This window comes from Chiloscyllium punctatum, chromosome 12, assembly GCF_047496795.1.
Source record: "Chiloscyllium punctatum isolate Juve2018m chromosome 12, sChiPun1.3, whole genome shotgun sequence".
Lineage (NCBI taxonomy): Eukaryota > Metazoa > Chordata > Chondrichthyes > Orectolobiformes > Hemiscylliidae > Chiloscyllium > Chiloscyllium punctatum.
In genome coordinates, this window is record NC_092750.1 from 4,429,707 (window position 1) to 4,446,888 (window position 17,182).

Below are 17,182 nucleotides of genomic sequence, written 5' to 3' on the forward strand. Positions count from 1 at the left end.
ATTGAGTATAGAAGCAAAGAGGTGCTTCTGCAGCTGTACAGGGCCCTGGTGAGACCACACCTGGAGTACTGTGTACAGTTCTGGTCTCCAAATTTGAGGAAAGACATTCTGGCTATTGAGGGAGTGCAGCGTAGGTTCACGAGGTCAATTCCTGGAATGGCAGGATTGCCTTACACGGAAAGACTGAAGCGACTGGGCTTGTATACCCTTGAGTTTAGAAGACTGAGAGGGGATCTGATTGAAACGTATAGGCTTATGAAAGGACTGGACACTCTGGAGGCAGGAAACATGTTTCCGTTGATGGGTGAGTCCTGAACAAGAGGACACAACTTAAAAATACGGGGTAGACCATTTAGGACAGAGATGAGGAGAAACTACTTCACCCAGAGAGTGGTGGCTGTGTGGAATGCTCTGCCCCAGAGGGCAGTGGAGGCCCAGTCTCTGGATTCATTTAAGGAAGAATTGGATAGACCTCTTAAAGATAGTGGAGTCAAGGGGTATGGAGATAAGGCTGGAACAGGATACTGATTAGGAATGATCAGCCATGATCATATTGAATGGTGGTGCAGGCTCGAAGGGCAGAATGGCCTACTCCTGCATCTATTGTCTATTGTCTATTGTCTCTGATGTTGGGTCAGGAATGTCTCAGAGAGGGTGCACAATATTCTTAAAGGTGAGAGGGACCCAGCAGGACGGCATTGTGTACATTGGTACCATCTACATAGTTGAGGGAAAGGGATGAGGTTTTTGCAGAGAGAATACAGGAAACCAGGCAGGAGGTTAAAAGGCAGGTCCTCGAGGGTAGCAGTATCTGGATTACTACCCGTGGTACGAGCTAGTGAGGGCAGGAATAGGAGGATAGAGCAGATGAATGCATGGCTGAGGAGCTGGTGTATGGGAGAAGGAGTCACACTTTTGGATCATTGGAATCTCTTTTGGGGTAGAAGTGACCTGTACAAGAAGGACGGACTGCACCTAAATTGGAAGGGGACTAATATACTGGCAGGAAGATTTGTTAGAGCTGCTAGGGAGGATTTAAACTAGTAAGGTGGGGGGTCGGGGTGGGGGGGGGGGGTGCATATTAGTGGGATCCGATGTCATAGTGAGGAAAACAAGAAGGCTGAGGCTGGTACAATAGATAAGGGAAGCGAGTCAAACAGTCAACACAAACAGCAAACAACAGCTTGGCAGGAAACAGGGCCGGACTGAGACATTAGACCACATTTATTTAAATGCATGTGGCCTAACAGGGAAGGCAGATGAACTCAGGGCATGGTTAGGAACATGGGACTGGGATATCATAGCAATTACAGAAACATGGCTCAGGGATGGGCAGGACTGGCAGCTTAATGCTCCAGGATACAAATGCTACAGGAAGGATAGAAAGGGAGGCAAGAGAGGAGGGGGAGTGGGGTTTTTGATAAGGGATAGCATTACAGCTGTGCTGAGGGAGGATATTCCCAGAAATACATCCAGGGAAGTTATTTGGGTGGAACTGAGAAATAAGAAAGGGATGATCACCTTATTGGGATTGTATTATAGACCCCCCCCCCCCTAATAGTCAGAGGGAAATTGAGAAACAAACTTGTAAGGAGATCTCAGCTATCTGTAAGAATAATAGGGTAGTTATGGTAGGGGATTTTAACTTTCCAAACATAGACTGGGACTGCTATAGTGTTAAGGGTTTAGTTGGAGAGGAATTTGTTAAGTGTGTACAAGACAATTTTCTGATTCAGTATGTGGATGTACCTATTAGAGAAGGTGCAAAACTTGACCTACTCTTGAGAAATAAGGCAGGGCAGGTGACTGAGGTGTCAGTGGGGGAGCACTTTGGGGCCAGCGACCATAATTCTATTAGATTTAAAATAGTGATGGAAAAGGATAGACCAGATCTAAAAGTTGAAGTTCCAAATTGGAGAAAGGCCAATTTTGACTGTATTAGGTAAGAACTTTCAAAAGCTGATTGGAGGCAGATGTTCGCAGGTAAAGGGACGGCTGGAAAATGGGAAGCCTTCAGAAATGAGATAACGAGAATCCAGAGAAAGTATATTCCTGTCAAGGTGAGAGGGAGGGCTGGTAGGTATAGGGAATGCTGGGTGACTAAAGAAATAGGCTGAGGAGTGGCAGATGGAGTTTAATTCAGATAAATGTGAGGTGCTGCATTTCGAGAAAGCAAGTTTTAGCAGGACTTATACACTTAATAGTAAGGTCCTAGGGAGTGTTGCTGAACGAAGAGACCTTGGAGTGCAGGTTCATAGCTCCTTGAAAGTGGAGTCACAGGTAGATAGGATAGTGAAGAAGGTGTTTGGTATGCTTTCCTTTATTGGTCAGAGTATTGAGTACAGGAGTTGGGAGGACAGGACATTGGTTAGGCCACTGTTGGAGTATTGTGTGCAATTCTGGTCTCCTTCCTATCGGAAAGATGGTGTGAAACTTGAAAGGGTTCAGAAAAGATTTACAAGGATGTTGCCAGGATTGGAGGATTTGAGCTACAGGGAGAGGCTGAACAGGCTGGGGCTGTTTTCCCTGGAGCGTCGGAGGCTGAGGGGTGACCTTATAGAGGTTTATAAAATCATGAGGAGCATGGATAGGATAAATAGACAAAGTCTTTTCCCTGGGGTGGGGGAGTCCAGAACTAGAGGGGCATAGGTTTAGGGTGAGAGGGGAAAGATATAAAAGAGACCAAAGGGGCAACTTATTCACACAGAGGGTGGTACGTGTATGGAATGAGCTGCCAGTGGATGTGGTGGAGGCTGGTACAATTACAACATTTAGGAGGCATTTGGATGGGTATATGAATAGGAAGAGTTTGGAGGGATATGGGCTGGGTGCTGGCAGGTGGGGCTAGATTGAGTTGGGATATCTGGTCAGCATGGACGGGTTGGACCGAAGGGTCTGTTTCCGTGCTGTACATCTCTAGGACTCTACCTCCCACCCTTTGTGTTTGGAAATGCTTCTAAACAGCTCTCCTGAACGGTCTGACCCGAATTCTCAGTCTATGCCTCTAGCTCTAGAATCCCCAACCAGTGGAAAGAGTTTATCTTCATCCACCTTTATCTACCCTGACTTTTCCTGTCATTATCTTGAAGATTTTCCTCAGATCACCCCTTCTCCTTCTAAATTTGAGAGAAAACAGCTCTAATTTGAATGCACTCTTCTCATAATGTAACTTGCTTACAACAGTGTGTCACTCCCTCAGCACTGACCCTCTGACAGTGCGGCACTCCCTCAGCACTGACCCTCCGACAGTGCGACTCTCCCTCAATACTGACCCTCTGACAGTGCGGCACTCCCTCAGCCCTGACCCTCCGACAGTGTAGCCCTCCCTCAGTACTGACCCTCCAACAGTGCAGCACTCCCTCAGCACTGACCCTCTGACCGTGCAGCACTCCCTCAGCACTGACCCTCCGACAGTGCGACTCTCCCTCAACACTGACCCTCTGACAGTGAGGCACTCCCTCAGCCCTGACCCTCCGACAGTGTAGCCCTCCCTCAGTACTGACCCTCCGACAGTGTGGCACTCCCTCAGTACTGACCCTCCAACAGTGCGGCACTCCCTCAGCACTGACCCTCCGACAGTGTGACACTCCCTCAGGACTGACCCTCCGACAGTGTTGCACTCCCTCAGCACTGACCCTCCGACAGTGTCGCACTCCCTCAGCACTGACCCTCCGACAGTGTGGCACTCCCTCAGCACTGACCCTCTGACCGTGCAGCACTCCCTCAGCACTGACCCTCCGACAGTGCGACTCTCCCTCAATACTGACCCTCTGACAGTGAGGCACTCCCTCAGTACTGACCCTCCGACAGTGTAGCTCTCCCTCAGTACTGACCCTCGAACAGTGTGGCACTCCCTCAGCACTGACCCTCCGACAGTGCGACTCTCCCTCAACACTGACCCTCTGACAGTGAGGCACTCCCTCAGCCCTGACCCTCCGACAGTGCAGCACTCCCTCAGCACTGACCCTCTGACCGTGCAGCACTCCCTCAGCACTGACCCTCCGACAGTGCGACTCTCCCTCAACACTGACCCTCTGACAGTGAGGCACTCCCTCAGTACTGACCCTCCGACAGTGTGGCACTCCCTCAGTACTGACCCTCCGACAGTGTCGCCCTCCCTCAGTACTGACCCTCCAACAGTGCGGCACTCCCTCAGCACTGACCCTTCGACAGTGTGACACTCCCTCAGGACTGACCCTCCGACAGTGTTGCACTCCCTCAGCACTGACCCTCCGACAGTGTGGCACTCCCTCAGCACTGACCCTCTGACCGTGCAGCACTCCCTCAGCACTGACCCTCCGACAGTGCAGCACTCCCTCAGCACTGACCCTCTGACCGTGCAGCACTCCCTCAGCACTGACCCTCCGACAGTGCGACTCTCCCTCAACACTGACCCTCTGACAGTGAGGCACTCCCTCAGCCCTGACCCTCCGACAGTGTAGCCCTCCCTCAGTACTGACCCTCTGACAGTGCAGCACTCCCTCAGCACTGACCCTCTGACAGTGCAGCACTCCCTCAGTACTGACCCTCCGACAGTGTGGCACTCCCTCAGCACTGACCCTCTGACAGTGCAGCACTCCTTCAGCACAGACCCTCCGACAGTGAGGCACTCCCTCAACACTGACCCTCTGACAGTGCGACATTCCCTCAGCACTGACCCTCCGACAGTGTCGCACTCCCTCAGCACTGACCCTCCGACAGTGCGGCACTCCCTCAGCACTGACCCTCCAACAGTGCGGCACTCCTTCAGCACAGACCCTCCGACAGTGAGGCACTCCCTCAGCCCTGACCCTCCGACAGTGTAGCCCTCCCTCAGTACTGACCCTCTGACAGTGCGGCACTCCCTCAGTACTGACCCTCTGACAGTGCGGCACTCCCTCAGCACTGACCCTCCGACAGTGTGACACTCCCTCAGGACTGACCCTCCGACAGTGTCGCACTCCCTCAGCACTGACCCTCCGACAGTGCGGCACTCCCTCAGCACTGACCCTCCGACAGTGCGGCACTCCTTCAGCACAGACCCTCCGACAGTGAGGCACTCCCTCAGCCCTGACCCTCCGACAGTGTAGCCCTCCCTCAGTACTGACCCTCTGACAGTGCGGCACTCCCTCAGTACTGACCCTCTGACAGTGCGGCACTCCCTCAGCACTGACCCTCCGACAGTGTGACACTCCCTCAGGACTGACCCTCCGACAGTGTTGCACTCCCTCAGCACTGACCCTCCGACAGTGTGGCACTCCCTCAGCACTGACCCTCCGACAGTGTGGCACTCCCTCAGCACTGACCCTCCGACAGTATGGCACTCCCTCAGCACTGACCCTCCGACAGTGCGACTCTCCCTCAACACTGACCCTCTGACAGTGAGGCACTCCCTCAGCCCTGACCCTCCGACAGTGTAGCCCTCCCTCAGTACTGACCCTCTGACAGTGCAGCACTCCCTCAGCACTGACCCTCCGACAGTGATGCACTCCCTCAGCACTGACCCTCCGACAGTGCGACTCTCCCTCAACACTGACCCTCCGACAGTGCAGCACTCCCTCAGCCCTGACACTCCGACAGTGCGGGCCACCCTCAGCACTGACCCTCCGACAGTGCGACACTCCCTCAGCACGGACCCTCCGACAGTGCAGCATTCCCTCAGTACTGACTCTCCGACAGTGCAGCACTCCCTCAGTACTGACCCTCCGACAGTGCGGCCCTCCCTCAGTCTCAGCCCTGGAAATGTTGCCCAGGAGATTGGTTGACGTACCGACGAAGGGGAGTGAACACACGTGATCGTGTGGCAGAGAGACCCTGGGCCTGGGCACTGAGCTAATGTGCTGGGGCAAAGCTGTGAGGTCTCCAGGCCACACAGAGACCCCAGTTCATGTTGACGAGTGTCTCGGTAATTGGAGGGAGCAGAGCAGTTTACTCCCCAGGAGCGGAGCTAGAGAGAGCTAGACATTGTTGTGGAACTGGTCAAACGAGTAAAGGATTAACTGGGAATGAGGAAGCAGCAGGGATTAACGCCCAAGAACCTCACACATCACCCATCTGTTAAAGCTGTGTTCAGCAGGTGAGTCTGACACTGACTGGAGAACGTTTTAAATTCTGTTCGCCGTCCCTTTGACAGTCACAGAGCAAGCACTACTGCTGCTGACTGGGGTTCCCTCTTCCCCTCGGGTTTACTGCACGGGCCAGGAGTATTTGATGGGGGACAGTGTAGAGGGAGCTTTACTCTGTACCTAACCCTGTGCTGTCCCTGTTCCTGGTTGTGTCTGATGGGGGACAGTGTAGAGAGAGCTTTACTCTGTACCTAATCCCGTGCTGTCCCTGTCCTGGGAGGGTTTGATGGGGGGACAGTGTAGAGGGAGCTTTACTCTGTACCTAACCCCGTGCTGTCCCTGTCCTGGGAGGGTTTGATGGGGACAGTGTAGAGGGAGCTTTACTCTGTACCTAACCCCGTGCTGTCCCTGTCCTGGGGGTGTTTGATGGGGGACAGTGTAGAGGGAGCTTTACTCTGTACCTAACCCCGTGCTGTCCCTGTCCTGGGGGTGTTTGATGGGGGGACAGTGTAGAGGGAGCTTTACTCTGTACCTAACCCCATACTGTCCCTGTCCCTGGGAGGGTTTGATGGTTGATCTCTTTCCGTTGTGACTGTGGAAGGAGAGGTTCTGTTGAGTTGAAGCAGGGAGAGTGTGTTTTGTTTTGGTGGTTGCTTTCCAGGGTGCGGGGAGTCCCTGCGCGATGGACCCACAGCCGGCTCCAAGCCTGGTCGAGAAGGAGGTGGGAGAGAAGGAGCCCAGTGCTGACTCGGGGATGATGAAGTTTGTGGTGGTGCTGCCCACTCAGAAAGCTGACGGTAATGGGAATGAGGTGGTCACTGTGGAAGTGTCACTGAACAGCACCGTGAGGAGCCTCTGGCTGATCATCTGGCTCAGAGCCAGCCAGGAGAGTGGGAAACCTTCCATCTACCAACTGTCTGACCCAGAGTCCCACCAGCTCCTCTACAAGAAGGGAGCGAGCTGGTATGAGATTTATGACAGCCAGCAGTTCCTGCACACGCTCGACGCGGTGAAGTACTGGAGGTGTCTGGGCTCTCAGAAGTGTCTCCTTTACATCAAACAGCGCCCCAAGGCCACGAGAGAGGCTGAGATATTCCAGAAGGATCTGGCCTACCTGATTGGCTATGACGTGCAAAGCACTGTTGCCGAGCAGCGGGGAGAGGTGGCCTGTGCCCGAAGGAAACTCACCTCGTCTCGGAAATCCGAGGTCCACAATCGGGATAGGCGGGATTACGCAATGGAACCTTGGCTGGCTTCCTGCCCTCTCCCCAAAACCCTCCAGAGTCAAATCAGCAAGGAGTTAGTGGTGGTCATCTCCTACAACACCATCAACCACAAGATGAAGGTAGGGATTTACGACACAGCGGAAATGGTGGCCCACCTGTCCAGGCAGAAGATGGCGGAGAGAGGGTCACTGATGCAGGGAGCTGATCATCGCTTCGTCTTAAAGGTCTGGGGCAGAGAAGAGTACATCACGGGAAACTGGTCCCTCATTGACTTCACCTGGGTGAGGCGCTGCATCAAGAATAAAGAGGAATTGCGACTGGCACTGGTGCCCACTCCGTGTCTTACAGACGATGAGGTGAAGATTGAGGACTGGCCTTTGGTTGATCAGTACACAGGACTCACCACCACCCATGACCAGCTGGCCCTGAGGGACAAAGATATTGAGCAGATTCGGATGCTGTCGCTCTGGGATTGCAGGCAGCGATTCCGGGTCAAGCTTGTGGGTTTGGACATTCCTGTTCTTCCCAGCAAAAGCCTCCCGAATATATTTGTGGAGGGAACAGTTCACCACGCCACCAATGTTCTCGCTTCGGCCCACTCTCAGCCCATGCCTCTGGCCGAGGAGATTTTGTGGAACTCTTGGCTGGAGTTTGACATTGCAGTGAAGGACCTGCCCAAAGGATCGCGGTTGGCTCTGTCCGTGTACGGCCTGGACCAAGAGAGCTCCCAGAACATTAGGGACACCGCGGACGCTCACAGAGGGAAGAGCAAACTCCTCTACTTTGTCAACCTACTCCTGATCGATCATCGTTCGCTCCTTCAGCAAGGACAGCACATCCTCCACATGTGGACCTACTCGTCTCGCGAGGAGAGACTGGTCACCCACGAAGTGGACAAACTCTCTTCCAAGACGAACCCTGATATCGAGAACTCAGCAGCGATCTGTATCCTGTTGGACAGTTACAATTACCCGGTGGTGCTGCCGAGTGGCATGGGCTCATGGTCCTCAAGGGTTGACCAATCCGAAGAGGAGGAGGTGGCAGTGCGACAGGAAGTGGTGCAGGAGGTCTCTCGGTGTTCCCTGAGCGGCTCCCAGAAGGACTTGCTGAAACGGTTCACAGAGGAGTGCGCTCAGTACAGTCTCTCACTGCCCACCTTCCTCAGCACCGTCCAATGGGGTGACCTAAAAGCAGTTGAGGAGGTGCACTGGCTGTTTGATCACTGGAACCCTCCAGAGTTGGATATTGCTGTCGCACTGGAACTGCTCAGCATCAACATTGCCGATGAGAAGGTCAGGACCCTCTCTGTCCAGCGGCTGGAGCAGGTGGACAATGACCATCTGTTGAGATACCTCCTGCAGCTCGTCCAGGTGACGCTGGTTTCCCTTTGCTCTGGGTATTCTCGGGAATGGGTTTGGGAGAGCAGGAAGAAGATAAAACCAAATGACACAGGAGCAAGGGAAGGCCATTCGGCCCTTCATCCTTCAATAAGATTGTGACTGATCTTTGACCTCAGATCCAATCCCCTTGACTCTCGGAGAATCCGAAACCATGTGTTGACATCAGTGTTGGATGTGGCCAGTCACAGAGAGCCCCCTCTCTCTGGGTCAGGTGGATATCGAGTAGACCGAAGCTATTTTGTCTTCGATTCCTGCTCCAAGGTTCATTCCTGAGCTACTGACTCAATCCATCCCCATGGCAACAGGCTGAGATTTGGGTCACCTTTTGATCCTGAATGAGCTTCTGGCCTTAGGTCTGCACTTACCAGAACTGCCCAAACCCACATCTGTACCAACACACAACGCCACCCTCACACCCACCACCCCCACCCATGGCAATGGATCTGTCCCTCCTGCCCTGTCCGTGTCCTCACTATTCTAGGCCCATCTATTCTAGTACGTTCTTGGTAGTTTCCCACAACCTCCCCTTTGTGATCTGGGCCGCACTAAATCCCCCCGGCCTTTCCCTCCCTGTCTGTGTGACCTTCTCATATCAACCACCTCCACCCGCCCCCCCCCCAAACCAAGGTGGCTTCTGGAGCTTCCTGACTACAGACAGTCAACATGGGGGGGGGGGGGTAGTTCTGTCAGGGGCAGGTCGTGTCTCACAAACCTCATTGAGTTTTTGAGAAGGTGACCAAGCATGTAGATGAGGGTAGGGCAGTTGACGTGGACTTCAGTAAAGCCTTTGATAAGGTTCCACATGGTAGGCTGATGGAGAAAATGCAGAGGAATGGGATTGAGGGTGATTTAGCAGTTTGGATTAGAAACTGGATTTCTGAAAGTGGTGGTTGATGGATAATATTCAGCCTGGAGCCCGGTTACTAGTGGTATGCCACAAGGATCTGTTTTGGGACCACTGCTGTTTGTCATTTTTATAAACGATTTAGACGCAGGTATAGGTGGATGGATTAGTAAATTTGCAGATGACACTAAAGTCAGGGGAGTAGTGGACAGTGTGGAAGAATGTTACAGGTTGCAGGGGATTTGGATAAACTACAGAATTGGGCTGAGGGGTGGCAAATGGAGTTCAATACAGCTAAATGTGAGGTGATGCGCTTTGGGAAGAATAACAGGAAGGCAGAGTACTGGGTCAATGGAAAGATTCTTGGTCGTGTGGATGTGCAGAGGGATCTTGGAGTTCACATACATAGATCCCTGAAAGTTGCCACCCAGGTGGATAGTGCTGTTAAGGAGACATACGGTGTGTTAGGTTTCACTCGTAGAGGGACTGAGTTCCGGAGCCGTAATGTCATGCTGCAAAACACTATTGCTGCCGATTTGGAATATCTTGTCCCGTTCTGGTCACCCCATTACAGGAAGGATGTAGAAACATTGGAGAAGGTGCAGAGGAGATTGACCAGGATGTTGCCTGGTCTGGAGGGAAGGTCTTATAAGGAAAGGCTGAGAGACTTGGGTCTGTTCTCATTGGAGAGAAGAAGAATAAGGGGGGATTTGATAGAGATGTACAAGATGATCAGAGGATTAGATAGGGTACACAGTGAGAGTCTTTTTCCTAGGATGATGACATCAGCTTGTACAAGGGGGCATAGCTACAAATTGAGGGGTGATAGATTTAAGACAGATGACAGAGGCAGGTTCTTTACTCAGAGAGTGGTATGGGCGTGGAATGCCCTACCTGCTAATGTAGTCAACTCAGCCACATTAGGGAGATTGAAACAATCCTTGGATAAGCATATGGATGACGATGGGATAGTGTAGGGGGACGAGTTGAGAATAGTTCACAGGTCGGCACAACATCGAGGGCCGAAGGGCCTGTTCTGAGCTGTATTGTTCTATGTTCTATGTTCCACACCACTCCCCTCCAAGTTCCCCTCCAAGCCCCTCCCCATCCTGACTTGGAAATATATCGCCGTTCCTTCAGTGTAGCTGGGTCAGAATCCTGGAATTCCCTCCCTCAGGGACATTGTGGGTCTACCCTACAGCACATGGACAGCAGCGGGTCAAGAAGGGAGCTCACCCCCACCTTCTCAAGGGGCAACTAGGGACGGCCCAGCCAGTGTTGCCCATATCTCATGAGTGAATTCTAAAGCAAAGCCCATAATGGGTTTGTTGCTGCAGTGTGTAAGACGGCCCACTCACTGGGCATTGAGCTATATCCCTGTGTGATTAGACAGGACACCACACTTGGAGACTGCACCAGGTTCCTTCAGGTGTTCTGTCACTTCCTTGTTCACGGTTTCTCTCAAGTAGCTTTTCACCAGCTGTACTGTTACCATGGCAGCCAGCATGTGTGGGTACAGGGCACACCCCCAGGAGGGATTAGGGCAGGATCAATAGCTCCCTGATCGTTATTCCTCTGCTACCGCCATGTGCCCAGAATTACAATGAGAGCTGTCCCCTCTGCTGTGCATGTGGCTGCTGTGGACTTAACCTGCACTTTGATTCCTCTGTCGCATAATCGGGGGCTCCCTGTTTCACAAACACCCGACAATGAACACTCAGACTTACCAGTGCCATCCCATATAGGGGGGTAATTTTAAAGATCTGTCATTTGAACGTTTCCTGTATTTATGAAGGCTGCTGTATAACCTCCTGCATTCTCTTCCAAATTGAGTACAAATTGACTCCAGAACAGAACCTGAGGACTCTGATGAAGAGTCATTGAAACGTTCGCTTGCTCTCTCTCTCTCTGTCTCTCTGTCTCTCCACGGACGCGATCTGACCCATTGTGATCTCCAGCATTGCCAGAACCTGAGTATTGTCTGTCTCGGATATAGACACGCTGCCAATGATTTAAAGACATACTTCCCAACACCCCCACCCCCTCTAACTTGAGCAAATATTAATCACATGATATTCACTCCTTATTACCTCAATCCTCTCTCCAGTGTATTAATGGCTATTGGCACTGACATTGTCACAACGATGAAAATTAAGAAACGATTCTGTAACAGAGTCCGTGTCCATTTTAATCCCATGTGTTAGACTGTAGAGCCCACAGACTCAGTCTGTGTGACAGGGTTAACACTGGGCATTAATCATCCCCAATGGTCCCTCACCCTCAGGAATCTGTCTCAGGGTTTCCCACATTAACCTGTAGATGTCGGACGTTAATCGATAACAGGACTGTGTCTGATTGTCCAGCACGGTCTCCAACCTTGGAGTGACCATCTGTCTGCTCTTGCTGTGGACTGAGCTGTCTGTCCTGGATCCTTGTCCCTTTTTCCAGAATTTTCTAACCTTGAGAAGTTAAGGTGTGATGCCTTTTGGTTGCCTGTTGCTTCCTGAGGGCCTGTGTTAAAGACAACCTGATGTGGTTAACCGGGCTGTCTCTGCGTTCTCTGCAGGAACATCCAACGGGCTGCTCTTGACCTTCAACCCAAACCAGCTGAGCTAGTACCAGTTTGACCAAATGTTTCTCCCGCTCTGACCCACTCAGACATCCCCATATCGGAGATATTTGGAACACTACGGTGTACATCCCCTTCACCAGTTTAATGTCCGACCCTGGGCTTTGATCTGGGTAATGGCTGAATCAATTAGTTCAGTCTTGGTGTCTCTCCCCCACCCCTCAATGATAGCCCAGCGATGGTAAGGGCATGGCTCAGCGATGCCACCCAGACCCCTGTCTCTGTTATGGGTCACTGGCTGGAATGTGAGGCCATTCTTCCCCTCGGAGCTCCTGTGTCTGGGTGAATATTTCCTGCCCCTACTTCCCTGTCACCGATGGTCAGCTAATCCCCAATATCTGACCTCGGCTGCCAACACCGCGCTCTCACCAATTGTTCATCTCCCTCACCCTCACACACACACCCACACACACCCTCACACACACTCACACACACACACACACCCTCACACAGACACACACAGCTCTAACCTCCCCCATTTCCAACATTCCCCCACAATCCTGTCCCCCTTCCTGTCAGTTCCGCAATGAAAGTGCCGTACTGGGCTCCATCAGGATTCTACATAGGGCCATTCCTCCCCACCCCATGCCCCCTGCCCCCCTTCCCCCATGCCCCCTGCCTCCCATGCCCCCGTCCATCTGCCCCCCTTCCCCCATGCCCCCTGCCTCCCATGCCCCCGTCCCCCTGCCCCCATTCCCCCATGCCCCCTGCCTCCCATTGGGGGTTGGGGTTGGGTTTTGGTGCTGGGGGTGGAGTTGCGGGTTGAGGGTGGGTTCGGGGGTTGGTGGTGGGGTTGGGGGTTGTGGGTGGGTTCGGGGGTTGGGTGAGTTGAGGTTTGGCACTGGCAGTGGAGCTGGGGGTTGAGGGTTGGGTGGGTGGAGTTGGGGGTTGGGGGTTGGGGGTGGGTTTCATGGGTGGGGTGAGGAGGTGAGTGGGATTCAGGGTAAGCCAATTGACCAATCACGTTGGATTGTTGTTTTGCTCTGTCCTCCCTCAGGCGTTGAAGTTTGAACCGTACCATGACAGTGCCCTCGCCCGGTTCCTCATCCGACGCGCACTCAGGGTGAGTGGCAAATATCACACCCTAGGGCAGGGTACCACCCCTCACCAGGTCCCAGCGCTATGCCCCACTCCAACCTCACAATCACATCAAAACTACACACACTTCTATATCCAACAGTGTGGCACTCCCTCAGCACTGACCCTCCAACACTGCGGCCCTCCCTCAGCACTGACCCTCCAACAGTGTGACACTCCCTCAGCACTGACCCTCTGACAGTGTGGCACTCCCTCAGCACTGACCCTCTGACAGTGTGGCACTCCCTCAGCACTGACCCTCTGACAGTGTGGCACTCCCTCAGCACTGACCCTCTGACAGTGTGGCACTCCCTCAGCACTGACCCTCCAACAGTGCGGCACTCCCTCAGCACTGACCCTCCAACAGTGCGGCACTCCCTCAGCACTGACCCTCTGACAGTACGGCACTCCCTCAATACTGACCCTCTGACGGTGCGGCACTCCCTCAGCACTGACCCTCCAACAGTGCGGCACTCCCTCAGCACTGACCCTCTGACAGTACGGCACTCCCTCAATACTGACCCTCCGACAGTGCGGCACTCCCTCAGCACTGACCCTCCGACAGTGCGGCACTCCCTCAGCACTGACCCTCTGACAGTGCGGCACTCCCTCAGTACTGACCCTCTGACAGTGCGGCACTCCCTCAGCACTGGCCCTCCAACAGTGCGGCACTCCCTCAGCACTGACCCTCTGACAGTGCGGCACTCCCTCAGCACTGACCCTCTGACAGTACGGCACTCCCTCAATACTGACCCTCTGACGGTGCGGCACTCCCTCAGTACTGACCCTCTGACAGTGCGGTGCACCCTCAGCACTGACCCTCTGACAGTGTGTCACTCCCTCAGCACTGACCCTCCAACAGTGCGGCACTCCCTCAGCACTGACCCTCTGACAGTGCGGCACTCCCTCAGTACTGACCCTCTGACAGTGCGGCACTCCCTCAGTACTGACCCTCCAACAGTGCGGCACTCCCTCAGCACTGACCCTCCAACAGTGCGGCACTCCCTCAGCACTGACCCTCTGACAGTGCGGCACTCCCTCAGTACTGACCCTCTGACAGTGCGGCACTCCCTCAGCACTGACCCTCCAACAGTGCGGCCCTCCCTCAGCACTGACCCTCCAACAGTGCGGCACTCCCTCAGCACTGACCCTCCAACAGTGCGGCCCTCCCTCAGTACTGACCCTCTGACAGTGCGGCACTCCCTCAGCACTGACCCTCCAACAGTGCGGCCCTCCCTCAGCACTGACCCTCCAACAGTGCGGCCCTCCCTCAGCACTGACCCTCCAACAGTGCGGCCCTCCCTCAGCACTGACCCTCCAACAGTGCGGCCCTCCCTCAGCACTGACCCTCCGACAGTGCGGCCCTCCCTCAGCACTGACCCTCCAACAGTGCGGCCCTCCCTCAGCACTGACCCTCCGACAGTGCGGCACTCCCTCAGCACTGACCCTCCGACAGTGCGGCACTCCCTCAGCACTGACCCTCCGACAGTGCGGCACTCCCTCAGTACTGACCCTCTGACAGTGCGGCACTCCCTCAGCACTGACCCTCTGACAGTGCGGCACTCCCTCAGCACTGACCCTCTGACAGTGCGGCACTCCCTCAGCACTGACCCTCTGACAGTGCGGCACTCCCTCAGCACTGACCCTCCGACAGTGCGGTACTCCCTCAGCACTGACCCTCTGACAGTGCGGCACTCCCTCAGCACTGACCCTCCGACAGTGCGGCACTCCCTCAGCACTGACCCTCTGACAGTGCGGCACTCCCTCAGCACTGACCCTCTGACAGTGCGGCACTCTCTCAGCACTGACACGGTCAATACTTTGCGTCTTGACCCCATCTCCTTGTTACTCTGTGCCCTGACGTTCTGAATTGTTGGGATTGTGTGACCGTGTGTTGGTTGTTCTGTGACTTTTCAATCCCCTTCTTTTCCCCAGAGTAAGAGAATTGGCCATTTCTTCTTCTGGTACCTCCGCAGTGAGGTCACATCTTCCCCATATTTCTGTGACCGGTTTGCACTGGTTCTTGAGGCCTACCTGATGGGCTGTGGGCGGGCGGTCATCGAGGGGTTCCAAAAGCAGGTCCAGCTGGTCGAGGCCCTCAGCCAGGTTGCCACGGAGATCAAGAAGATTATTCCGGAGAAGAGTGACCTCCCGCCCAATGGTAAGTCGCTGTTTCAGAAAGGTCAGAGATCAGCTGGCCACGTGACGGCTGTATTTTGTTTCCTTGTGTTCGTGCCATTAGCCTGAGAAAGAGGGGCAGTGGGAGGGGGGTCACAGGCGACAGGCAATGTGGGGTTGTTCTGAGACGTGGGCAGGGGTGACAATGTTGAGGGGGGGCATTGCTGGGGAGTGTGGGTGGGTCAGATGGGTTGAGTACAGTGGAAGGGGAGGGGAGGAGAGGGGCGAGAGGTTTACCCCCAGTCCAGTGAGGCCTAGTGGGAAAGGCTCAGGATTGTCCCTTTTTGTCCATTCACTTGCAGTGGAACAGGCCTCAGAGTAATCATTTTATCGTTTTGATGGGCCACATGCCCATTCAAGGGGGTGCCCAGAGATCTCCCCACCCCAATATTCTGAGCTCTGGAGGGAGGGAGTGGTGAGTGGGTCAATATGGGACATATTGTAGCTGCCCAGTGAACCCATCACCTCCCTCAGAGAGGGGGAACGAGGAAAGGCATTCTGAGTTGGTTGGGGTTGACAATCCAACATTGATATGATCTGATTGAGTATTGTCACACGTACCTGGGTGCGGTGAAAAGGTTTGTTTCATGGACAGTACAGGCAGATCATTCCACACAAAGTGCCTTAGGGTAGTAGAACAGAGTGAGGCATGCAATGTTACAGCTGGAGAGACGGTGTACAGAGAGTGAGATCAACATTAGATTTGAAACTAGAGAGCTCCATTCATCCCTCCAATAGCAGTGAGGAAGACGCTGCTCCTGAACCTGTTGGTGTGTGTTCAAGCTTCTGTACCTTCTGCCTGATGGAAGAGGTCGCAAGAGATTATAACTCGGTTGGGAGGGGTCTTTGATGATGTTGGGAGAAAGTGAGGGCTGCAGATGCTGGAGATCAGATTTGAGAGTTTGGTGCCGAGACAACACCTCCTCCCACCCTACCTCCTGCAAAAAACGTCGTCCTTATTCCCAATTCCTACGCCAAACCGTTACCACCCAATGCCTGGAGGAGGAACGCCTCATATTCTGCCTTGGGACCCTGTAACCACACGGGATCAATGTGGATTTCACCAGCTTCCTCATTTCCCCCTCCCCCCCACATTATCCCAGCCCCGAGCCTCCAACTCAGCACCGCCCTCCGGACCTGTCCATCACTCCTCCCTCTGACCTATCACCTTCTCCCTCACCTTCATCCAACTATCACTTTTCCAGCTACCTCCCCCGCCCCCCCCCCCAAACCCACCCCCTCCCATTTATCTCTCTACCCCCACCTCCCTCCTCAGCCCACAAGCCTCATTCCTGATGAGGGGCTTTTGCCCAAAATGTCGACTCTCCTGCTGCGTGGACGCTGCCTGACCGGCTGTGCTTTTCCAGCAACACTCTCTCCACTCTGCGATGATGTTGGCTGCTTTCTCGAGGCAGTGGGAAGTGTAGGTGGAGTCCAAACTAAGATTCATCCACATAAAATGCTTTCTATCGTCCATTTAGAAATATTTGTAACAGGCATTGGAGATTCTTATTGAATGTTCTTACACTCCTGAGGAACTGGAGCCTTAATGCTGTGCTTTTTTGATCATCACGTTAATGAGGGTACACCAGGACAGATTGTTGGTGATGGTCAGCCCCCAGGAACGTGATGCTGTTCACCCTCTTTCCCCCCTCAGCCCCATCGATACAGACAGGGGCGTGGCCTCCTCTCTGCTTCCTGCAGATAATGACCAGCTCCTTCGGTTCACCGACACTCAGGGAGAGATTGGTGTCTTTACACCCACCACCAAGCACCCAACCTCC

The 17,182-nt window shown here is 53.8% G+C and overlaps 1 protein-coding gene across 1 annotated transcript; it reads left to right on the forward strand.

Annotated features, from left to right (window-relative positions):
* The first annotated feature begins 6,067 nt into the window (after positions 1 to 6,067).
* LOC140483519 (phosphatidylinositol 4,5-bisphosphate 3-kinase catalytic subunit gamma isoform-like) lies at positions 6,068 to 15,467 on the forward strand. The gene is made up of 3 exons (XM_072581686.1): positions 6,068 to 8,640; positions 13,141 to 13,206; positions 15,156 to 15,467. Exons 1-3 carry the CDS (start codon positions 6,727 to 6,729, stop codon positions 15,465 to 15,467), a joined length of 2,292 nt encoding a protein of 763 aa, XP_072437787.1. The 5' UTR covers positions 6,068 to 6,726.
* The last annotated feature ends 1,715 nt before the right edge of the window (positions 15,468 to 17,182 follow it).

Coding starts and splice junctions, on each gene's coding strand:
- LOC140483519 (XM_072581686.1), top strand. CDS start 6,727: ATGGACCCACAGCCGGCTCCAAGCCTGGTCGAGAAGGAGGTGGGAGAG. Junction 8,641..13,140: donor ACCTCCTGCAGCTCGTCCAG/GTGACGCTGGTT, acceptor GTCCTCCCTCAG/GCGTTGAAGTTTGAACCGTA. Junction 13,207..15,155: donor TCATCCGACGCGCACTCAGG/GTGAGTGGCAAA, acceptor TCTTTTCCCCAG/AGTAAGAGAATTGGCCATTT.